The 24961-nt window shown below is 42.7% G+C and overlaps 1 protein-coding gene across 2 annotated transcripts in view; it reads left to right on the top strand.

The window, feature by feature from the left end:
- UBE2H (ubiquitin conjugating enzyme E2 H) overlaps positions 1–24961 on the top strand; it is a 106972-nt gene that overhangs the window by 63998 nt on the left and 18013 nt on the right. The window contains exons 4-5 of one of the 2 annotated variants that reach the window (XM_056118100.1): positions 16854–16893; positions 18360–18412. The exons of the other annotated variant lie outside the window; for it this stretch is intronic. Coding sequence (XP_055974075.1) covers positions 16854–16893; positions 18360–18412 — 93 coding nt within the window. The remainder of the gene's footprint in view (positions 1–16853; positions 16894–18359; positions 18413–24961) is intronic. 2 annotated transcript variants of the gene reach the window in all.

Consider the following 24961-nt stretch of genomic DNA (forward strand, 5'->3'; position numbering starts at 1 on the left):
ATTGCATAAGCGTTTTAATCATTCGTGTGGGGTGACCCATTTTCAGGTCATCAGCAATGTACTTACTACTGGAATGTGCCTTAAAACATTTTGAGAGGCAGCGACTCACCTAGGCAAGATTTCTTTTTTGAGTTGTATAGGTAGTTGTAAAATTAGACAGAAGGGCAGAGAAATAAGATAGACCCAGTCTCAAGTCTCCCTTCAACCCTGTCTTTGTAGTTCCTTCAGGCATACCCTTATTTCTGAACTAGATTTTGAGCTCTCAAATTGATTTAGATCTTTAATGCTTAGATCTTGGATTTAATTTTATTTTTACTTTACTGTCTTGAGGATTAAACCCAGGAACTCATCCCTGTGGGGTAGGCACACTGCCAGTGAGTCACCATCATATCTTGGAATTTTAAAATATTTATTTATGCTTTCAAATTTGATTTGGGGACCTGTATCTTAATTTTTGTTGTTATTGCCTCACATCCTGGGACTGGAGAGTACAGGGGTAAGGTGCCTGCCTGGCTCACTGCTGTCCCAGGCTTTGATCCTCAGCACCCACTTTGGTCCCCCCAGATTGCCACCAGGAGTGATCCCTGAGCACCGCTGGGTGTAGTTCCAAAAAAAAATAAAGCTCCATGTCCATAGTAGGAATGTAAGAAAATCCAGGTGACCAAAGATAAAGAAAAACAAACCCCCATTCACTGCCAGGGATGGCTCTGAAGGCTCCTGGATTAGATCCACAGGATCCAGGCAGCTTGGCATCCTCCGGCCCTGGCATTGAACTGCCAGCCAGACTGGTCATGAACCACTGGGAGGGGCCCCTGCCCCCTCCTCCAGCACTGCTTGGAAAACCCCTTCCTCCCCAGCAAAAACCAAAAAGTCTTCTAATTGTACCTTCAATGCCTTCAATGGGTATCATCATTTACATTCCAAAATGTGTGCTTTAAAACAAATTTTCTATGCATATTTAAGTGTATTTTAGTAATTTGGCACGCTCATCCTTGGGGTAGCCTTCAAAGATATAGTTGGAGAGCATTTAGTCGTTCATGATTGCAGGAGCTAACACTATAAATGTCCTTATAAAAATAATAAATCTTCAAGTATTTGATTGGAGGTTATGAATTTACTCTTACAATGCCATTGTTGTTCCAAACATCTTTAGCATATAAGTGATAACAAATTTTAATGCTTTGAAGCTGAACGCAGATTCTGAAATGGCCACAAAGACTATTTGAATCCCAGTGAATCAAATGGGAAAAATCAAGTAGGCTAAGTTGGAATATAAATGATTATGAAATTAACTTATAAAGATTATGCCTTTCTTGTAAATTGTGGTCCTGTTAGCATTTAGGGGAAAATTATAAAACATTCTAATAATTTTTGTAATCATTTTTGGCGTCATTGAAATGTTGCATATTTTTCCAAAGATACTAATTTGAAAAAAATCATACTAAGTTCTGAATTGTTTGAAAGTTTAGACCTTTTTCATTCAGAAACATTCCTCAAAAACACCCAGAGGCCGGTGTCATCTTTGGTACAGTTAGGAGAGAGATTAATTAGCCTGTGGACTCTTCTTTGGGGAAGAATGGTTCTGGGCCAGATTCTTCTTGATGATAAGTAATAATTCATCTGAGCCATTGTGTCCTCTTCCTGAAGGGAGATCAGAACTTAATGAAACCTAGTATTGGCCAGTGTATTAAGTGTGTGGTGTGGGGGGGGGCAGTCTGATTGGATGAGGCAGGCTATATAAAGCTACCACTAGTCAGGAAAAGCAACATAAATTATTTCATATGCTTGGTTACAGAATGTCTTTGGTATTGTTTGGGTTATTGGGAGGGGGTGAATCAGCACCTCAATTTAGGAGGAGACAGGCTTTTACAGGAAAGTGTGCTGAGAATACAATATTTTTGCTTGCTAGTTTGTTTTGTTTTAGGGCCACACCCAGAGGTGCTTAGGGCTTACTCCTGGTTCTGTGCTCAGGGATCACTCCTTGTGGGACTTGGGGAACCATATGGGGTAGTGGAAATTGAACCCAGGTTAGCCACGTGCAAGGCAAGTTTCCTACCCACGGTGCTATTACTCCGGATTCAAGAGTATAATTTTCACAGAATCAGCAATGTGAAGGTGGACATAAGGACTTTGAATACTCTTCCAAAAACCCCTGGTCCATGATGATTTTGTTCTATACAAAGAAGTTACTACAGAGACAGCCATATCCTCCCAATTTGGTTTTCACCTATTACACATGTTGCTCATCTATAAAGAGAAAATTTATACCAGTTGAAGGAAATTGATTTGCAGTGACTGTGATAGCAAAATGTGTGATCTCACATGCAAAGAGATAATAAATTTTTTAAATACAAAAAATGGGCCAGAGAGCAGACAAGAGGTGTCAGGCACATGCTCTGTATGCAGCCAACCCCCAGTTTGATCCCTGGCACCACATACGATCCTCGAGCACCATCAGGGTTCACTCCTGAACACAGAGCTAAGAATAGCCTCTAAGCATAGCCAGGTGTGGCCTAAAAATAAGTAACAAATAGGCATAGGATATATGTACATCATGTCATTTTGGCAAGCTGAACATTGTTGGCCAAGGTATTAATATTGTACCTAACCTAGTGATATGCAGTAAAGCAGGAAGGATTTTGTATCATTTTAGTTACTTAAATTATTCTAAGGAAGTAGTAAGAAATATGTACTAAGATTATGGTACAATATTTAATCTGCAGTGTTTCATAAAAGTTGGAAGTAGGCTAAATGACCCAGCTGATTATAGCCATTAAACTATGGGTCATTTTTGGTAAAATATTTCACAGCAATTATCCCTGTTTTAACAGTTCCTTTGTCAGGGGCGCACAGGGTGTGTGTAACCTTATAGCGTATAACTTTTAATTTTTTTAATCATGTAAAATCCCTTGTGAATGCCAGAATATTGATTATTATCCTTGACTGTTAAGGGGATTAAAACTTTTCCCCAAAGGGCTGGAGTCCAGCAGGTCGGACACTGCCTTGCACACAGCTGGGTGGCAGAGCCAGGAATAAACCCTGAGCACCACCAGGTGTGGCCCCCAAACAACAAAGGAAGCAAAATATTTTCCTCTTGATTTCCAGACATTCTGAAGTAATTCCTTCTTACTATAAATGTGAATACTTAAAAACCTATAGTAAGTGCTGCATGTCTTTTGCATGTCCCAGATAGGCTGGCTTTGTCTGAGCTGAACTTCTGGAGCTAGAAAGCCATTAAGCTGCCCCTGCGCAGAGCCCTTCCTGGTGGCTTGCTAAGGACTTCATGACCCCCATGTTTTCCACCCACCTCTTTTCTTGTTTTCCTTCACGTTGTAATTATGTCGAGCATGTCAGAGTACATACTGCTGTTGGTGTCTTCCTGCTTTGTTTATTCTGCTTTGTACTGTCTTTACGCTTTATCCTTAGATATGCTTTACTATACTTCTCTGCCCTTTTCCCTTCTTTTCGACTTCTATTTCAAACACCTCTTTCTTCTTGTGTTTCTCCTTGACTGTTCTACTTTCGTTACTCACTTGCTCCAGTTTTCTTTTCGTAAAAACCGAAAAACGGACCGTAGAGATAGCACGCAGGTTAAGGTGTTTTGTTTAGCATGCTGCTGTGGTCGCAGCGCTGGTTGAGTCCTGGCACTGCCCGTGATCTCCTGAGCACTGCCAGGTGTGACCTTGAGCATCACTGGGTGTAGCCTCCCCTCAGAAAAACAACAAAACAAAAGATGTCTGTTCATAGTAATATTAACAGTAGCTCTTTTCATAAATCAAAGTGAGGGGCGAGATTATCATAAAGACATCGCTATGTTTTAGACTTTCAACCACTGAGACCTTGAAAGTAACCAGAGGTGGTCTTTATGGTCTGCAGTACCCTCTCAGATCATACCAACTTTACTCTGCATAACATACCACTATATCTTATTTTAAATGGCCACTAATGTTTAAAGTATTAATAAAACTGAGTTCTTCAGTTTTATTTACTGATACAAATTAAATTTATTTAATTTGAAGGCAGAGCCTGGCAAGTTACCCGTGGCATATTCGATATGCCAAAAACAGTAACAATAACGGGTCTCATTTCCTTGACCCTGAAAGAGCTTCCAGTACTGTTGGGAAAGATGAGTAAGGAGAGGCTGCTAAAATCTCAAGGCTGGGACAGAGGGAGTCATTACTGGTGCCCACTCGAACAAGTCAATGAACAGTGATAGTGATTTAATTTGAAGAAAATCTGATAGGGCCAGGGAGATAGCCCAGCACTCAGGTGTACATGCAAATGTGATGGATCTGAGATTGAACCCCGGCATCACAGGACCACCCCTTGCCCCCAGCCACTGCCAGGGGGTCCTGATGGTCCCGCAGGACCAACAGCTTTACATCTTTCAGCCTCAGTATTGTCAGGAGTGGCCCCAGGGTCGCCTGAATACTGCTTGGGATGCTCCCCCGCCCCGAAAGAAAAAGATAACTATGAAAACCAGCCGACCGTATTTTTCTTTAACTCGTGCTAGTGATTAAGGGAAATAATTTTACTGTTTTTGCTTGTCAGAGCAGTAGCCTCCTGGTGCCTCTTATTTCTCTATTGCTAGAAATGACCTTGCAATTTTGGGGAAGGGTGGGTAACATTTTATTATAGTTGTATGACTCTCAGCCAACTGCTGATCCTGGAATATCTGTCATTCTACTTAGTGCCTTTCTGGGTGAGAACGTTACAGTTGCTCCCTTGGGGATGTAGTGTGAAAACCTTAAAGAGGTTTTCAGTCTGGTGCAGGTCAAGGTTTCAAGCAGAGAAGAGTAATTCATGAGAGGTTCTGGAGTCATCACGTATCAAAGGGTATTTGGGCCATTTTGTTTCCATAGAGAGGATGAATTCTTAGATTTAAAAAAAAAAACACCCAGAATTCCTTTAAGATTACCTCTTCATATTCTTACCCTTGGATTTGAATTTAGTTCATCTCCGTTTTTATCACTGCAGTTGTGTGGGGAAATGAAGTTCTAATAGAAAAGTCTTATCAGAATGCTTTTTAGGTAATGCCATGAGAACACAAGTCTTTGTTAATTGCTATCTTTTTCTGGTGCTGCACAAATGAAATTTTTCATGATGCCTAGCACCTGGGGCAGTATCAACTTTGTTATAAAGTTGATACATCTTAACTTTAGTTCTTCTGAGCCCCACAAATTTATTAGCTCCCTCCTGTGTGTAGGGCATTATTTGTAGGTCTAGAAATAAAAAGAGTAGGCAGACTGTTCTCGACACTTGAATTCTTTGGGAAAGATAAGATTTTAGGGGTTTGTTGCGCTTGTAGGGGGTTTTCTTGTCTTGTAGGTTTGGTTTTGAGTCTATGAAGTTCCTGAGCTGCTGTTTATCCATGAAAAAAGTGTATCGTTCCTTCTAGTTTGAGAATTTAGCCAGATAAAGTATTCTTGGTGAGGCGTTCATTTCATTGAGCTTTTCCACTATATCCCACCATTGTCTTCGGACTTAAAGGGTTTCAAAGATAAGATTTTAAATGTCTGGTTGCCTTGTCGAAAGTTTCTTTGGTTTTTGCTCTGCTAAAACTGACATCATAGCTACCTTAGATTAGTGGTTAGGAAGGACCTGGCTGATGAAGTAATTTTAAACTAAGCCTTAGATGGAAATAAAGCGAAATAGCCAGTCCTGATTATCAGTGTCATTGGTAAGAACATTCTGGGTAGTTGTGAGGACCAAGGTTCCAGGGGAGATGGAGGACCCAAGTGTCCTGAGGAAGAGGCTGGTTGAGAGCAGAGGTCCGGGTAGGGAAGCAGGATAATATCTCCCAGGATTTAAGAAGGCCAGGTCTAAGAGTGACTTTAATGTAATGAAAAAGCTATTGAAATGTTTTAAGCAGGATTTTAGCCATCACTCTGGGACTGTGAAAGTGGGACAGATCCTGGTGGTTTGGGTTGAGTGCCAAGGCTGAGAAATTCTGGTGTAGATCTGTATCATTAAGGAGAACTTTGGCCGTATTGAGGAAAGCATTTCTCGTAACGGAAGAGAAGGAGGCTCTTGGGTGTTTTTCTTAAATGGGAGTTCCTAAAGAATGACTTTATGTTCCTGGTAGGGAATTGTTCAGAACAGAGTGAGTGTATGGCCATGCTGGGGTTCAGGAGTAGGGTTGGAGGACCAGTGCCTTTGAGAAGGCAGAAAGGGATGGTCTCAGACACATACTGGTGTTTGAGAAGATCATGAACCTTTGAATAAACTGTTGGACAAAAGAAATGAATGTGCTTGCAGGAAGAAATTTTGTTAGGGAAAATGAGGCATCTTGCTGGCTTGGTTCCCATTTTCTCAGTCAAAATGTGCCAGGATTTTTATGTCAGAGGAAGGAGTGGAAGAACAAAATAGGAGACTTGCAAGATCTTGATAGGAAACATACAGATCTTGCAGATTAAGGGAGCCGGCTACCCAGAGAAAGGAGAAGAGAGGAAAACTGGGGGACAGGTATGTCCTATCTCTCTACCCTGAATTAACTGAGGTCATTGACAGAGTTAGGACTATCTCCTGAGCACCAAGTATGACCCCAAAACCCAAATAAGGTAAAATAATGTCTCTCCTCCTGCCAGCTCAGTAGACATAAACTCCTTGAAGGCAATCCAGTCCTTTGGTCTGGTTTTCCTTTTTCTTGGGGTGGGGGTTTGTGGGGAGAGGGCAAAGCATTCTTTTGGACCTCTCCAGTGGGATTGAGAGCTACACCCAGTGGTGCTTAGGAGACCATGGGGTCCCTTACACACACTAGGCATGTGCTTCATCCCTTAGGGCCCTCCAGCTCCTTGGACCCTGGCACATAGTGGGTTGTGCAGACAAGTCTTATGAGCCATTGTGTGCACAGGTACCTACTTTCTGATGCCTCATGTGCAGGTATAGAGAATGTGAGTGGTTGGCTTCCCTCAGTGCTCAGTTGGCGTTTTGAAGAGGAGAGACAGGGAATGTGCAGCAAATTTTAGAGACATAATGGGCACTTTGGAGATGAAGGATGAAGATAGGAAACAAGAAGGTCATTTGCAAGTCAAAGAATTATGCCTGTAGGAAACTCCTTAGATGCCCAGAACAGAAATATGGATGGAGTGGGGGGATGTGTGGTTTGGAAGGTGAATGTGTTTCTAGAGAAAGGTAATCACAAATATCAGGTATGTCTTTGGAGCTTGAATGCGATGGAGCAAGAGGACAGGGTGTCAAGAGTATAGGCAACAGTGTCCTTAAAAACGGCGGCTGGAGCAATAGCACAATGGGTAGGGAGTTTGCCTTGCAAGCAGCTGACCCGGGTTGATTCCTAGGATCACATATGGTCCCCTGAGCACTGCCAGGAGTAACCCCTCAAAAAAAATGAGGGAGCTGGAGAGATAGTACAGTGGGTAAGGCATGTACTTGCCTTTCATGCGCCCCCCCCCCCCCCAAGGTTCTCTCCCCCTATGGTGCCCTGAGCACTGCCTGGAGAAATTCTTAATTGTAGAGCCAGGAGTCATCCCTGAGCACTGCTAGATGTGGCCTCCCGGTTTCACCCCCTCCCCCACCAAAAAATCTTTTAACAGTACAATTTTAAAAAATAAAAAGGAAGGTGAGCTGTGGATGTGGTTTCATAGAAGAGTGAGATGTTCAGTTCTGTTCCCAGCAACCACAGAGAGTGAATAAATAAGTGGTGGGGGCAGGACGGCTTTCTGGGGGCCAGTACTGAAGTTCCGAGCAGTGGAAGCCAGTTATCAGATTGCCCTATTAGGAGAATATGCTTCTAGTGATCTGATATGGTTAATTCACCATCATCTTGCTACTAAGGAAGGAAGAAGCAATACTTAGCTTTCCCTCCACCCAGGGGAGTTTTGTCTTTGCTCATGCCTCTATAACATTTCCTTCTTGAAGCTCACTTCCACCAGTTCTCATTCTGCCTTTAGCAACTCATTATTATATCATTTTTCTGTTTGCCATATAAAAATTCCCTCTTGCTATATAGATTACTTCCTAACTTAACTATAGTGAGTGACTTCTAACTTTTGAGCTATGACTAATTTTGACATCTTTTTGGCTTTCTGTTCAGTTCTTTTCCATTAGGATTTGGTATCATAGTGGAAACATATTATTGAGTTCCTTTTTCTTTATTTAAGAAATTTTAAAATAAAATGTTGGGCTACAACCATAGTACAGTGGGAAGGGCACTTGCCCTGCACTTGGTTAACCCAAGTTCAACCCCTGGCACCACATATATTTCCCCAAGCCCCACCAGGAGTGATCCCTGAGAGCAGAGTCAGGAGAAAACCCTGAGCACCACCAGGTGTGATCCAGTAAATAGTAAAAGCAGTGTCTTAATTTCCTTTGAAAAACTATCCACACAGTATTTTATAAGATTTGTTCACATTCCTGCTTCTGGTGAAAATAGTACTGGGGAAAGGCTCTGCAGAGGTTTATATCATCCAGCTGTCTTATTTTCAGAAAGGTGAAGACCCAGAAAGACTGATAAATATACATATATTTACATATATATACATATATATGGGGCTGGAGTGATAGCACAGCAGGTAGGGCGTTTGCCTTGCACGCAGCCAACATGGCTGACCCGAGTTCGAGTCCTCCACCCCTCTCGGAGAGCCCCGCAAGCTACCGAGAGTATCTCGCCTGCACGGCAGAGCCTGGCAAGCTACCCGTGACGTATTCGATATGCCAAACACAGTAACAACAAAGTCTCCAATGGAGACGTTACTGGGCCCGCTCGAGCAAATCGATGAACAACGGGAGGACAGTGACATATATATACACACACGACTAACTAGTTGAAAAGTCTAGTTAGAGAAAATCAGATTAATGCCCTGTGACTTCCAGTCTAGTGTGTTTTTTTTTTCCATTATGCCAGATGCAACCAGAATGATCTTATTAATAATAAATGTTACCGTTAACTGTATTTTCCATTTCCAGTGATGTGGTTATAGGAAACCTCATCCCACAATCAAAATATTCTCTAATGCTCCTGCCAATCCCTAAAGGATTAAGAGAAGGCTGTGTTGGAGCAGATAGTTTCATTTTTCAGGGTGAGGAAAGTGAGATGAAATGACTTGCCTGAGATCATTAAGCTAAAAGTAACATTGAATGCTGTGTGCTGGTGCCTGTTAAAATGCTGTGTCTGTATTTCTCCATTTCGTCTTCATGACTGTCCTGTGATGTGCAGATAGTTATGGAACCTAGTTCATGATTAAGAGAACAGAGAGGTGCATATTCTCTAACTTGCCCAAGTTGACCTTGGGCAGCCTGATCTCTTCTTCACAGCTTGGCTTTAATAAGAATGGCAGAGAGGAGAAACTGAGCCTCACGAGTGTGTTCTAGGGTTTACCACCTCTGGCCATGGAAATAAATCCTGCCTGACTCCCAACAGTGTGGCTCTCTGAGACTGAACTAATAAGCCATGGAGACAGGAAAGAGATGAATCTTTCAAAAATGAATTTATAAAAGTAGGTGTATGGCTGCAGGTTTGGAAGGTCTCCTAGAACGATTCTGCTGGTGGAAGGACACTTGAGCCTCCCTAAGTTTCAAGGGAACTTACTCAGCCCGTTCCTCAGATTCCCTACTGCCTGAGAAAGGAAGAGACACAACAGAGGACACCCGCTGTTCAGCTCGGAACTCCTACACAGAGGATGGGTTCAGAAGTGTCTTGAGAGGGAACTGAGGAGAGGCCCGCCCAGGTCCACCTCCTGAGTCGGAAAGTCTCTGAGATGTCGTCTGCCAGGTGCAGGCTGCCACAGGCCGGCTGAAGTAAGATGAAAATCCATGCAAGTGTGAACGAAGGCACACAGCTGGCGGTGCAGCTGGAACCAGAGCACTTGCCAGCATCTTCCTCCCCTCCCTCTGCAGCTGGACCGCCCTAGCTCTAGTCACCAAAGTGGATGCTAGGAACGGGAGATAACGAGTCAGTCTTTCATAATATTAAAAAATTATGCCAACTTTAAAAATTAGAATAAATCAGTTTGATTAGCCTACGTGGGCTTTTGTCCAGAAGACAGAACATTAGAATAATTTAATGTTTTCACTTACTATTTTCTCGCAGGAATTCATAAGCCTGTAATTAAATTGCCTCAGCCGCAGCTGCCTGAGCGCGGTGCAGGCCAGGCTCCTGTTATCCCTGGGCTAGCTCGGCTGTGTTTCCCTGGGCATTTCCCCCTATTTGCCTAGTTTCAGAGCCATTTCCTTGACCCCCCTCATCTTTGAGTCAAATTCCTGGAAAGATGATTGGCTTAAGGTTTCTTCTCTCATCTCCCTACCCCTCCCCTCTTTTTTTGTTTTGGGGTTACACTCAGCTGTGCTCAGGGCTTACTACTCACTGTGCTTGGGGCTCATTTCTGGTGGGACTAGAGGGACATAGGACATAGGACTTCCAGGATTGAACCTAGGTTGACTGTGCAAGGCAAGTGCCCTACCCAGTATACTATCTTTCTGACCTCCTAACGTATCTTTTTAAAACCCACACATCTGATTATTAATACTCTCACAAATAAAAGAAAAAAATAAGATTAATTTTCCCCTCTTATTTGTTTCCTGACCTTTAATACCAGATGTGCCTTGAATGTGTGTACAAACTTTGTACAGATTCCTTACAGAAAGGGGATAAGTTAGGAACCATTTTTCAGGGCCCAGGGAGATAGCACAAAGGGCTGGAGTGCGGCTGTCCATGTGGGGGCCCTGGGTCCAGTCCCTGCATTGCAGGTGTGGCCCCATGCAGCGTATCGGGAGTGACTCCTGCACACCCCCGGGTATGGCTCAGAAACTTACAGGGAAAAAAAATAAGCTTTCAGCATGACTCGGCATGTTTACTCTGTCTGCTACCCTATGGGTGAAGAGCTTTGTTGTTCAAGGGCAGTTGTAGTCTTGGGCTGGACTGAGAGAGCATGCGTTGATCTTTTTATTAAAATCTGTGCTTTTACTTTTTTAAAGATATATAGCTTTTTACAGCAAACAAAGCATAGTTCCTCCTCTGAGATTGTAAACCACTTGATTTCCTTTTGCTAAAAAAAAAACCCTAGAAATAGTACAGTGGGTAAAGGCGCTTGCCTTGTGCATTGCTGACTCAGCCTGATTTCCAGCTCCGTTTATGGTCCCCCGAGCACCGCCACAAGTAAGCCCTGTGCACTGTTAGGTGTGGACTAAAAACAAAAAAAAAAGAAAAGAAAAGAAAAGAAATAGGACCGGAGTGGCAAGCTTTGTAGCTGTTTTGTTGTCTCCTTCCCCCCCACCCCACTGCACCCCCAAGGTCCTTGAACCATCCCTGAGAATAGTGTCTAAAAGATTAAGCAGAGGGGTTCTGAAAAACCTGCTGAAATCACTGACATTTATCACTAGAAAAATGAATAAAATCTTCAGTCACGTAGATGAAAAATGATTTGCTAACTTCCACTTAGCTGTGTTGCCATAAAAGTCATTTTTAAAATATGTTCTTTTAAAATATCTTCAAAATAGTTCCTGGTTGAATGGAAACAAGTGTTGGGAAAATTTCTCTTGTTGCAGATGTATTCATTAGCACGGCGGTAGCATTGCCAAAAGGAAGGGGAACATGCCAGGGCAAACACGCTGGGTCCTGAGAACATTTCTCTGAATTCCCGGCCTGTTCTTTCTCGGTCTCCTCCCCTCCTCATCCCCAAGTTCCATTGTTGTCATCGTCATCCAGAATGTAAATGACAGTGCCAGGAAGGTCGGCCGCAGCTTGTCCAAGAACAAGTGAAAAGGAGATGTGTGTTCCTTTTCGTTTATTTGATTTGGGTACTTTCTCTAACAGTTGAAAGTCTAATTTAAGATAGTTTCTCGAATGGAAGCTTTTGGTGGTTGTTTTTGGGGCCACACCTGGAAGTGCTGGGGGGTATCCGAAGGGAAGTGGGGGGGATGTGCTGCACTCCTGGTGGTGCCAGGGCACCACACATGCGGGACAAGCACCTCAACCCCTGTACTGTCTCTGGCCAAAAGCAAGCTTTAAAGTCTGTTTCTCTCTACTATAGAAGACTCTCCGAGCCAGAGGCAGCGCAGTGGGGAGGACTCTTGCCTTGCATACAGCTAACGTAGGTTCGATCCCTGGCATCTGATATGGCTCCCTGAGCGCTGCCAGGTGTGACCCAAATGCGCGTGCGCACTCTCCCCCCCCACACTTCCCTTCCCCTCTCCAAACCCCCTCTTTTTCTCTCTCTTCCTCTTTCTCTTCTCTCTCCCCCCTCCCCCACTTCTGGCTCCTGTATCTTCCTTTGTGGTATTTCACATGCTGCCATCATCACGTGTTTGTGGTTTGCAGACTACGCTACCTAAAAAGGAGCCTCACAAAATTGATTTATTTTAAGGACTCAGTCATTGGTTGTTTCCCCTTAAAGCTTCTGTTCTCAGTACTCTGGCCGTCTACCGTTTGTGAATGGTAGAGCTGGAACTCGAACCCATGATGTCCCTCTTAACACTTCGCTCTTTCCAGTGTCATTTTTAGGCAGGCTGATGGAAATTTTTTTGACCAACCAGGCCTATGGTTCAGTGAGGACCTGAGGATGTGGTACTGCTTAGGCCTGGTGTGCCAGGAACCACGAGGCCCCACCCGGCGATGCTCGGGGCTTTTATGGCCACCTAAGCATAGGGGTGCACCCTAACTCCTTTACTGTCTTTCCTTCCTCAGCGCTTTATTCTCAGCAGGACCTCGAGACGGGGCTTCAAACCTTTTATTACTCGAGAATGTTTACTAAGCCCTTCTTGGCTCTGCTATTTATCTTGGCTCTGTCTTGGACTCCACCAAGCTGGATCTCGGTTAAAATGAAAAGAGCATGGAAAGTATGTAGATTGAAATGTCGCCTGAGGAACCGGGGCCAGTGCGGAGGCACCTTCATCTTTCAGAGAGGGCTTTGATAAAAATGTTTAAGCTTCCCTCTGTCCCCCCACCACCACCATACCTGTTTCTTTGGTTAAAGCTTTGAGGTTCCGTGTGCCATCTAATAATTACGGCTTCCTTCTTGCTCCCGGAACGCAAGCACTGGGCTGTGAGTCCTGCCTCTTCCTCCAGCGCCAAGGGCGAGTGACCTGGGGAGCTTTTTCCCCTACAAGCTCCCCCCACACACACACACACACCGGTTTTTTTTTTGTTTTGTTTTTTGTTTTTTGTTTTTTCAGGAGAAAAGGCTTTTATTTAGACTGACAAAGCTGAACGCTGGATTTGTATATCTGTTACTGTCCTCGCACTGGTCTTCGGGGCCATCACCTCACTCAGTGAAAGCCAGCTGCTTTCCAGGGCCCACAAAGGTGCCTCCCCTCTCTGACCTCCAGCCTGGTATCTCCTCTCCATTCACCCCCTTTCCACTCTCCTCATTGCTTGACACATACCAAGTAGTCTCTCCATGCACTCTGCTCGCCTGCATTCTAGACACAGTTCCCCCTGGATGTGGGGGAAATGCCTCACCTGCTTTAGATGAAGCTGCCTTCTCCCCCAGGCCTCCCTCCCTGTGCTGGGGAAACCGTGTCACCTCCTTGCCAGCATTCCTCTGAGTCCCCTTCCTTGCTTTGTCCCCCTCCCTAATCCTGCCACCTTCTCACCCAGTGCTCCTTTTCTCCAGTGCCTTCTCCAGGTGACTCTCTTCTTTCCCCGGCAAAGTGGGGACTTTGCCATCGATACTGCTTCATGAGATGCTGCTTGTGAGAATTCTGAGGCAGGATTTTCAGAATCAAGAATGAATTTTGTTATAGTTTTGGGTTTTGTTTGTTTGGGGGCCACACCGGTGGTGCTCAGGGATCTAATTGGGTTAGCCATTTGCACACCAAGTATCCTACTTGCTGTACAGTCGATCCAGCCCCAATTCTAAGTCCTTATTGTAGCTTCAAGGAAAATATTTTGCACATTAATAGAGTAAGTTTCTCAAACTGTTCAGTGGTTCTGACATCTGTGTCCCCCCTTCATTGAACAGTTTCTTGGCATTTGATATAGAAGTTTATTCCTAGATATAATGTTGAGTGCTTTGTGTCTTTTATATTGTGCGTTATAACTTACTTTTTTTTTTAAGTGAAGTTATATTTAAGACTACTTGGGGCTGGAGAGAATATAGGGGATTAGGTGCTTTTGTTGCGTATGTTGACCCAGTTCAGTTACAGCACAACATATGGTCACTGAGCACTGCTAAGTGTGCCCCCACAGGGGTTCAGGCACTTCCCTTGCATGTGGCTGATCCTGGTTCTATCCCCAGGACCACATTCCCCAGAGAACCACCAGGTGCGGTCCCAAAACAAGGTTTATCACTAGATAACTTAGTTATAATTGTTGCTTATACACACACACACACACACACACACACTCACACTCACACACTTTGATTTTTGGTTTATGGATGATACCTGGTGGTACTTAGGATTTACTCTTGGCTTTGTGCTCAGGGATCACTCCTGGTGGGGCTCAGGGAACCATGTCATGTTTTGGGGATTGAACCTGGGCCACCAAATGCAGTGCAAGCACCTTAACCCACTGTCCTATCTCTCCAGGCCCTGTAGTTTTTTATTTAAAGGGCATTATTTTAACTATAACCTCTTAGAAAAGTTTCTGAAAGCCAGGGTAGTAGTAGAAATAATAGAGGAGTCTCTCAAACTTAATTGAAAATTGCTTCCTATTTCCTTTAGCATTTTTTACACTGCTGCAATCTTCATTCTCCAAGCCTGGAGGTGGGTGGGGGTGATGTGATCTGAAAAATAGAATTGAGAAAACAGCCCCCACCATGAAAAATCAAGCACTGTTGACATTGGTATATATTTGCAGTTTCTTATCTATGTACACTTTTTTTTTAAAGGAGCAAATGAGTTACAAGAACATTATCTTTTTAAAAAATAGGAATATAGTATAGTTAGAGATAACTTAGTTTTAATAACCATTCCCCATTCTGCTTCCTGTTTCCACCACGACCTTGGCTCTGCACCCTCACTGAAATACTTTTATAAGTTTGATTCATACCCATCTAGTAGTTTTCTGTACTTGTTGCTCTGGAGTTTAGATGTAATAATTGTTTTTCAGTTCAGTTGGTGTCAAACTGCATTCCCACTTCTCATATGTAGATACATTCAGGTTGATGGTTGATACATACCAATCAAATTCACTTCCTCGGCTATACAGAACTGCCAAAATATTGGTGTACTTCAGTTTCCCCGACTTTTGCTGAATTTGATTTTTAGCTTTTATAAACATTGCATGTCAGTGGTCTTAGATATTAGTTTTTATAAGAATATGGAGGATTTTTCTTACTCTCTTAGAATTAAGACTTGCATATTTCCATTGATGTTGTATAGTCTTTATAAATACATACCTCATACATATAAACTTTGAGATATCAACTTCCTTAATGAAAAATTAATATAAAATTGTAATGACCAACAAATTCTTTTTGTGTTAGAGGAATCTAAACATTGTGTGGGCTTTCTAATAGGGTAGCAGACAAAAGCTTAAATTTTTCAACACAGGTTTAAGAAACAAAATGTGGACCAGAGATGTAGCTTAGTGGTAGAGCATATGCCTCACATGTTACAGATTTTAGTCCTGCGACCATATTTTCACACAAAATCATGATTAGAGTGGCTAGAATAAGCACCGGAATACTTGGAATTTCTGTGTCCTTATTTCTGTTTCATAAGTTCAAAGAACTTCCGTAGCTTTTCAGAACCGACGTTGCAATTCATCCTTGAGGATCTTTATTGACTCTGCCCTTTTCCCGATGTCTTCTGCTCACACAGACCTCCTTCAGCCTTGTCACCTCTTGGGCATATTACATTACTTTCTGTCTTCTGCTGCAGTGACTTCCTGGAGAATGGTGGGCTGTCTGATTTATTCTGTACCCTACCTAGATAATCACAGTGCCCACCATGCACAGATGGACCAAATATATTTTGAGTGCATGTGAGGAAGAGAACATGTGAGGTGGAGCTTCGGGAGAATGGGATTGGATATAGCAAGGGTCACCATAGTAAGGAACTTGAGTATGAAATGGAGCAAGGAATTCTTTAAAGGAATTGAGGTGATCAGAATAACAGATTTGGTGGTGAGTCTCCTTTAGAATTGTGTCAGTTGTAGATGCCGAAGTCCATCTGATCACTGCTTTTTATGTTAGAGAATCACTTATCCTCAGAATTTAAATATTAATAGATCTGTTTTTACGTGATTTTCTTGGAATAAGGCAAACTAAATTCAGAACAGTAAATCCCTGAGAGGTAAAGCCATCTTCCAGAAATTTTTGAAACCTTGGTACCTCATTTCTTGATTGTTCCAATTTTAATTAAAACTGGGTTTCCTGAAATGAACAGACTAAAATTAAAGAAAATATTTTGGTCAACTGTTTTTATGAAATCCTTTGTGGTTCGGAAGCGATTCTCCAGCGTTTCAACAGCTTCATTCATGTTCCGCACACGGTGTAACAATACTACCAGTAAATGAGTATCAGAAGGAGAAGTTCAAAAGCAGAACCTCCAAATTTGGAGATTGAACAGTAAAACTTAAGGAGCGGAATCACAGTAATTTTGTTAATTTTTTTCTGGCACTATTTATAATGACTCTGTATAATAAATTCTCCTGGCAAGTACCTTTATGGCATAGCAAGCACATTCTTGTAATGATTTTTTTTAAAATACAAGCTATATAAGCTAAATCACACCCAGATTGTGCTTGTTTGGTTACTAGAATTCTGATGTGTTTTAGTTCATTGACTATGTTAGGTGAATATAGTCTTCTCCAAAATCGGTCCTGAACTGTGCAAAACAATGCATTGTGGGTATCTTCACCTTTTTCCAATACTGAGATTGTTTCCAATACTGATATACTTAAAATTTTTTTGTGGATACTTTTTGCTGCTAATTAACATCTCTTTTTACAGGATTCATGAATAAAATTTTCCATCCCAACATTGATGAAGCGTAAGTAACTATTTAAAAATGTTTAACTCTTAGCAGCAACTGCTCTTGATTACCATTCATCTCTCTCTCCACTGTGAAAAGATCTCAGCTATCTGTCTGGATTTTATCAGCAGATAGAACTGTGTGAATGATCGCTTAAACTGGAGAATCCGAGAGGCACCATATTCTAAAGTAGTTCAGTTTCCACTGTTGGATACTTTAGTTTTTCCATTGTCACAAATGGGTCCTTCTGCTAGCATTTGTAATATCCTGCATCTTTGTTCTCTTATGTGTATACACAATTCAGAGATCTGTTTTTAGTACACAGATTTACTATTTTCAGACCTTAAAGTTATTTCTCAGTTCTTGAGAGTAAAAGCAAACAAGAGTCACCGGTTTCATTTCAGTTCATGAATCTTAATTATCCCTTTCTTTCCTTTGCATGTTTTATTGATATTTTAAATTGGGGTGCCAGTGCTTCCTATTTCATCCTTCCCTTGCTGTTCAGCATACATGAAGATTTGTTCTGCAGTTTTCTTTGTCATGACAAGGAATTTTGCGATCCTATGCATGCACTGCAGATGAGGTGTTTTGGACACCTGTGTGATGTACACATGCACCAGACCCCACTGTCCTTTAATACTTCTGTGTGTCAGTCATCCCAACAAGGACAGTCTCTTGTGGAACCGTACTATAGCCGGGGTCAGGAACTGAATATGCAGTACTTTCTGTTCTGCCATTTTCTGAGAATGTACTTTTTAGCTGTTTCTCCCTCTTAGTAAAAGGATCCGTTCCAGGATTGTGTATTGCATTCAGTTGTGTTTCTTGAAACTACTCGCAGCTGGGCCACAGGTATAGCCCAGTAGGCTGGGTGCATACCTTGCATGCAGGAACCCAGCTTTACTACCCAGTACGCTTCATGGTCTCCTAGCATTGCGGGGTGCGACTCCCAAACACAGATCAGGGAGTAAGCCCTGAACACCAGTGGTTTTATCCCCTAAATCAACTAAAAGGGAAAATGAGGGGAAAAAACAAAAGAACAAAAACTAAGCTGAAACAGCTCCTCAACTTTTAATAAAACTGACACTTCGAAGGAATACAGATCAGTCATTTGTTGGACATTTTATAGAACATGAGTTTGGTGTTTCTTCATTAAATGCAGAGTGCATATTTCTGATCAGAGCCACACAGTAAGGCTGTGCCTTCCTCGGGATCTGATTGGGAGGCCCCTGGAGTGGTGTTGATTCTCATCTCCTGATTACGCTGTTGTCTGATTTCTCCATAGTTGAGTTAACTATTGTTTCCTTTAGATTTATAAGGAGACACTTTATGCCTTTGAGGCTACCTCATCATACTTTACCAGTAGGATTCCTTTTTTTTTAATCTACTAAAAGTATTTTTCTTAATGAATAATATTAGTTGCCAGATACATGCAACTAACTTTCTCATTTTTTTTAAAAAAATGCCATTCTTTCCATCTGTTTCAGGTCAGGAACTGTGTGTCTAGATGTAATTAATCAAACTTGGACAGCTCTCTATGGTGAGTTTGGCCATGGAATATATATATATATTTTTTAGAGATGTTGACACTGCCTTAACAAAACGTCGGGTTTTTTTCTCTGTGCTTTAAGATATTTTGTTGGGACTGGGAAGGGATTTTGAGTGCCTGGATGGGAAAGTTAATCTGTTTTTTTAAAAGTGTATAAGCTTTGATATGGCAGTGGAAGCTTAAAATAATCAAGTGACTCTGAATGCAGGTACAGTGATTATACATATGGAGACATGCAGATACATATGTGAGCATTTTATACATATATGCTTTCAGAGCACGCTGTGTATATATATTTACAGGTTGCTGATAGTGCCTTTTAGTTTTTGGAATATTCTAGGAATGTCCTGTATGTTAAAATTCATCAAAAGATTTGGGGGGGATCATCTATTTCTGAGGCCAAAATGACATCATAGCTCTTCTAGTGAGTAAATATAATTGCCCAACTCTGTGCTAAGTATTAGAATATAGGAGATTTAAAACCACTTCCTCTTGAGTTTGCAACTTGATTGGTAACTAAATGGTTTTTAAAAACATTTAAAGTTGGGTAGGAATCCAACCGATCCACCTATTTCCCCACATGTTCACATCCTCAGGCTTCATGGGCTCTGCCTGCTCTTGTTCTCCCACCACCCAGTAAAGCTGCCTTTGTTGTTCCAGCAGGGAGTTTTCGCCCTTGTAGCCCACCTCAGCATTCTGATTCATGTTTATTGTCTATGCCTACCTTTTTTTTTTGTGCCACGGGGTGGTGGGGGGAGGGGCTGTGGTGTGTGTGTGTGTGTGTGTGTGTGTGTGTGTGTGTGTGTGTGTGTGTGTACTTGTGTTGCCATCGCGATTACATGCATGTCTGACTTAAGAATGAGAACTCTGCATCACCAGCCCAAACCAGGGTAGGATAAAAGATTGAGTAAGAAAGGCAGTACTCAAGAGTTCATCAAGGAAGAGGAAGGGGCTGGAGAGAGCTCAACAAGCTTTGCTTGTGGGGCACGGGGGTGTGATTCCTGCCACCGCATGGTCCCTGGGCCCAGAGCTGCACGTGACTCCCAAGCACTGCCAGGTGTAGCTCAGAAAGTAATGAAAGGAACAAGATCATTTCACACAGGGTACACCAGAGATTTCCTTTTCTCACTAAAGAGTTTGGTGACCTAACAGTGTAAGGTATGTAAAACATATTCTAGCCACAATCTCGGAGATGTCCTTGTGCCCAAGGCGCACAGTGGAAAGTTGGCCACCAGCAGCTCTTCGTCCCTTCTGCCCACCTTATGATTGTACCATTCCAGAATCGTCCCTCTGCCCGGAGTTACTGACCTACCTTCACTGATCTTTGTGTGCTGGCTGCTTCTTCGCTCAGTTCAAATAACCCTGCACCATTAATATTTGGTTTTTTAAGCCAACATTGGTTTACTGTTGTTCTTATCCTCATAGATTGTAAGCTGTAGAAGTGCACAGTGTAACACACAATGCTTAAGTGGTACCTGCTATGCAGAAAACGTTTCAAGTGTTTGTTGAATTAATGAGTGGATTAATTATGCCTTGTTCTATTTAAACATGAGGGTTTTTTAGGAAAATGATAGCATACAAGGAGATGAAGCAACAAGAAAGAACATACACTCCAGGTTGATTAAATGAATCCCTTTTTAAGATTTTTTTTTTCTTGTAAAAATGTCTTGTGGCAGACTGCCTGGAATATGTGATGTAATGATGTGTTTTCTTAAACTGCATTCACATTGTAGAAATGTGAATAATAAACTACTGCAAGATGGTTCCAATTACAGTGAAGTAAATTAGACTTGAGCTAATGATTTCATTATTGACCAGAAAAGCTTTGTAGGAGAAGATAGCTGATTCTCAAGAACTTCACATCTCAACAGATATATTTGCTGAGGATCAAACCCAAGGCCTCACACATGTGTGTCCTAGTCTCTGTATGTCACATCCTTGGCTCCTGAACAGGTTTGGTTATTTTAAATTAATTTTTATTTATTTTGTATGTGTATGTTTTCAGGTCACACCCAGCAGTGCCCAGAATTTACTCCTGGCTCTGTGCTCAGGGATCACCCTTGAGAGGGCACAGGGCTCCATATATATATCCAAGGATCAAGATGGATGCAATTCCAAGGATCCCTTATCCTTGTACTGTTTTCTCTGACCTGAACAGATTTTTTTTTTTTTTTTTTTTTTTTTGCTTTTTGGGTCACACTGAGAGGTGCACAGGGGTTACTCCTGGCTCTGCACTCAGAAATCACTCCTGGCGGTGCTCAGGGGACCGTATGGGATGCTGGGAATCGAACTTGAGTTGGCTGCGTGCAAAGCAAACGCCCTACCCGCTGTGCTATCTCTCCAGCCCCCTGAACAGATTTCTTTTTTTATTAATGACAGCTATTGATGAGCATGACCTTGTGTGATCCTGGTATATATCCCCTTCCCCACAGCTCCACCAATGGTGTGGCCCCGGTGGCATGTGCATTTGAACTGCCAGCCCTGAACACAGGATCTCTTGGAATGGTTTCCGGGCCTCCAGCACCACAGTGGAGACTCCTTCTGGTCCAAAGAAAGAAAAACAGAATCATTATTCATGTACAGTCTCTACTGCATGCGGTTATATAACAATCATTACCACAATTTTAGACTCTTTTAATCACTGGAAGGCAGAGTGATAGTACAGCGGGTAGAGCGCTCACCTTGCACATGGCTGACCCAGGTTAATCCCCAGCATCTTGTGTGGTTCCCTGAGCACCACCAGCAGTGATTCTTGAGTGTCACCCAGTAGGGCTCAAAAACAGAACAAAAGAATATTTTCATTATCTCAGAAAGAAATGTGCATACCCTTTTTATCTACCTTCCCAGCAAATCAGTGGAACTTGTTCTTTATAGATTTTTCTGTTCTGGATGTTTTCTTACAAATAGAAATATAAAATAAGTATTCTTTTGTCCCTGACTTCTTTCACTTTGTTTTCAAGATTTATCCATGCATAGCATGTTTCAAAACGTACTCCTTTTATAGACAAAAAAAAATATTTCAGGGGCTGGAGCAATAGCACAGCAGGTAGGGCGTTTGCCTTGCATGCAGCCAACATGGCTGACACAGGTTCGATTCCCAGCATCCCATATGGTACCCCGAGCACCGCCAGGAGTGATTCCTGAGTGCATGAGCCAGGAGTAACCCCTGGGCATCGCCGGGTATGACCCAAAAAGGAAAAAAAAATTTTTTTTCATTATACAGATAAGCCGCATTTTTATAATTGACAGATACGGGTGGGTTGTTTCCACCGTTTGGCTGTTAGGATATGTTTTTGTAAATATCTGTGCATCAGTTTTCATTTCTCTACAGTGGGAAGGGGACTGTGTCTCTAGGGATAGGATGCTGGATATATGATAATGCTTGGGTTAAACATCTGTGGAGCCAACAACCTTTTCCCTAAGTGAATACACCATTTTACATTCTCTCATCAAGTGTCTAAGATTCAGAACTGACTTTAAAGTCTAGTAGGTTTTGACTATAAAATACTATGAAATATAGTACTTTGCTGTGCGCTTAGGAACTTGTCCAAGAGTTACACTTCATTGATTTTTTTTGTTTGTTTTGGGGCCACATCCAGGGGTACTCAAGGCTTGCTCCTGGTTCTTGTGCTCAAGGATTACTCATGACAGGGCTTGGGGACTGTATTTGGTAGTGGAGATCGAACCCCAGATTGGCTATGTGTAAGGGAAGCACCTTACCTGCTTACTGTACTGTGTTTCTGGCCTGCCAACGTGATTTCTTTTAATTCATGTATGACATGTGTAAAGGTAAAGGCCCTCCCGTTGATCATCGATTTGCTCGAGCGGGCCCAGTAACGTCTCCATTGGAGACTTTGTTGTTACTGTGTCTGGCATATCGAATACGTCACGGGGAGCTTGCCAGGCTCTGCCGTGCGGGCGAGATACTCTCGGTAGCTTGCCGGGCTCTCCGAGAGGGGCGGAGAAATCGAACTCAGGTCGGCCATGTTGGCTGCGTGCAAGGCAAACGCCCTACCGCTGTGCTATCGCTCCAGCCCATGTGTAAGTTAACTTTACATATCCCATGATTCAAGAGCATGGGCATACTGACATTACAGGTAAGTGCAGAACACCAAGACTTACTTACTTTAGGGTGTTATGAAAAATGCATCCTGTGGGAGAGTTCATTCAAACACAAGCTCTTAATCAAATTTAGCATCTCTCTTAAAGTCTTAGGTAGTGCAATGTATATAAAATTGCTGTGAGCAAGGGGACATCAGCACTTTGGGGACCAGACCCAAGGCAAACTCCAGCCCCACATACATTGCACCAGCACCCCTTCAATCGCCGGGTATAGTCCAAGAGGCCCCGTGGCACGTCAGGGCCCAATCAGCTCCTCCTCTTCAGTTCCTAGTGTTGAATCACCTAGCAAGTTGACTGAATATTTTCGACAATGGACCCCAGATCTGCAGAGTACAACTTAGGAGAAGACCCATCCCCACCCCAGTAAATGTATTGTTAGACAGGGTGGTTTTGGTTCAAATGCCTTGGAAGTTTCTTTTAATCTTATCTGATCTTCAGATCTGAATTCTTATTACAAACTGCTAAGGCATCTGGTGTGGCTGAGTTGATAATTGGGGAAATCTGAATCACTGTTTCCCACAGTAAATCTTGAGAAAATATTTGGTCAGAAGATTTAAAAACAAACAAAAAAACAAAACAACTGATAGGAGAAAGTCAGAAAGTTAGTACTAACAATTCGTTTGCAAGGAGGGGAGATTAACCTTGGCAACAGCACTGTTGTATAATATGGTAGGAGTAGGGATACTTGTAAAATTTTCTGTAATTTGCCCCAGGGCAAGTACTGCCCAACTAGTGTAAGAGTTGTCCTAAGGGCTGGAGTGATAGTCCAATGGATAGGATGCTTACATTGAATGTGGCTAGTCTGGATTTGATCCCAATATCCCATGTGGTCCCATGAGCAGGAATAATTCCTTAGTGCAGAGCCAGGATTAACACTGGGTCCCTTCCCCCCCAAAATGTTGTCCTATAAGGTTGTCTGAGCCACAAGTGTAGTGGGTAGGGCGTGTCTTGCCCCCAACCTACCTGGGTTTGATCCTCAGTATCCCATATTAGTCCCCTGAGTATAGCCATGATTGATTTCTGAGGACAGAGCCAGGTATGGCCCAAACACTGCTCCCACCCCCGGACTTCTCCCCCCAATAAAAGAAAAGAAAAATTTGTCCTCTAATAGTGGTTCCTAGTTGGTTGACCTTTCAGGTTTATGGTTACCATAGCTTGCTTATAAGCTGTGTCTATTGAGTTCTGTGTTCTGCCCAGCCTCACCCAGAAGTATAGCTATGCGTGTTTTTGTTGGGGGAAGGGAAAGAAGGGGTATCTCTAGAGGTAGCTTCTGTTCTAGGCCTGTTTCCCTTTGCCAGCTGTGTGTGCAATTAGAAACTCAAAATTGGTGTACTTGTAGTTTAATGGGGCTGTACCCAATAGAGCCCAGGGGCCACTTCCGCCTTGGTGCCCACGATTGTTCTTGGAGGACCAGGCAGTGCTGGGGATCAAACTCGGGGACTCCTGCATGCAGTCCTCCTTTTGATCTATCTTCCCTGCTCCTCTCCTAGTAATTTAGAATTTTACATTAGTGGGTAGTTATATGGTCAGTTTTGTAAAGATGCTTATTATCAGCATGAAGTTATCCGTTGGGGATGAAATTACTATTGTTACTCTTGTGACATTAAAAGGAAAGGAGCAGATTCCATCATAAAATTGATTCATTTTGGCTTCCTGAGGGATAGCATTTTTTTTTCTTTTTAACATCCCTTCCTGCTCTTCCAGACAGCAGTGATAAAAGCTCTGAGAAACTTAAAATGCAGCCAAGAGGACTAGATTTCAGTTTCAAAGGCAATTATAATTTTAAAGACTGATAAAAGAAGGGAAAGGAGTTCATTAGGCCATGGGCAGCTTTTAAGCTCTCGTATTTTCCAGTTTGCCTTTTTACTCCAAAATAGGTTCCATCCGTGGTTGGCATTTCACAGTCCTGGAGGCTGAGAGTCCTTGGCTGCAGTGGGGGCTCGTTTCTCTCCCGCCCATCTGAGACCTGTGCTGCCCATCGCAGATAGCTCTCCACTGCTCCCTGTACGCATTTCTCATCTGACAGGATAAATGACTTATTTTGTGAATTAAATTGTGAACAGATATATTGGAAGGCTAGTATACTATAAAAATGAGGCAGTTGACAACTTATTCTCAACCCCTTAGGGCATGAACAACTTATTTTGCTAGTTGAGAAGAGAGTCTACATTTGGGAACTCACCCATCAGGGGGTGAGCATGGGGGGCGGGGGGGGGGGGGCAGTCACCAGGCACACAAAGTTGACTGCAACAGAAGGAATGCTTCAAGGACTTGGAGATTAGAGTTAGGCAAGATAGGACCAGGGGTGTGGCTCAGCAACGAGAGTTTGCCTGGCTTGCATGAGACCCAGGTGTCAACCCCTGGCACCACTTTAAAAACAGAAGAAAGGCTGGGACTGGAGCGATAGTACAGCTGGTA

This window comes from Sorex fumeus, unplaced genomic scaffold (assembly GCF_029834395.1).
Source record: "Sorex fumeus unplaced genomic scaffold, SorFum_2.1 ptg000037l, whole genome shotgun sequence".
NCBI classification, from domain to species: Eukaryota; Metazoa; Chordata; class Mammalia; order Eulipotyphla; family Soricidae; genus Sorex; species Sorex fumeus.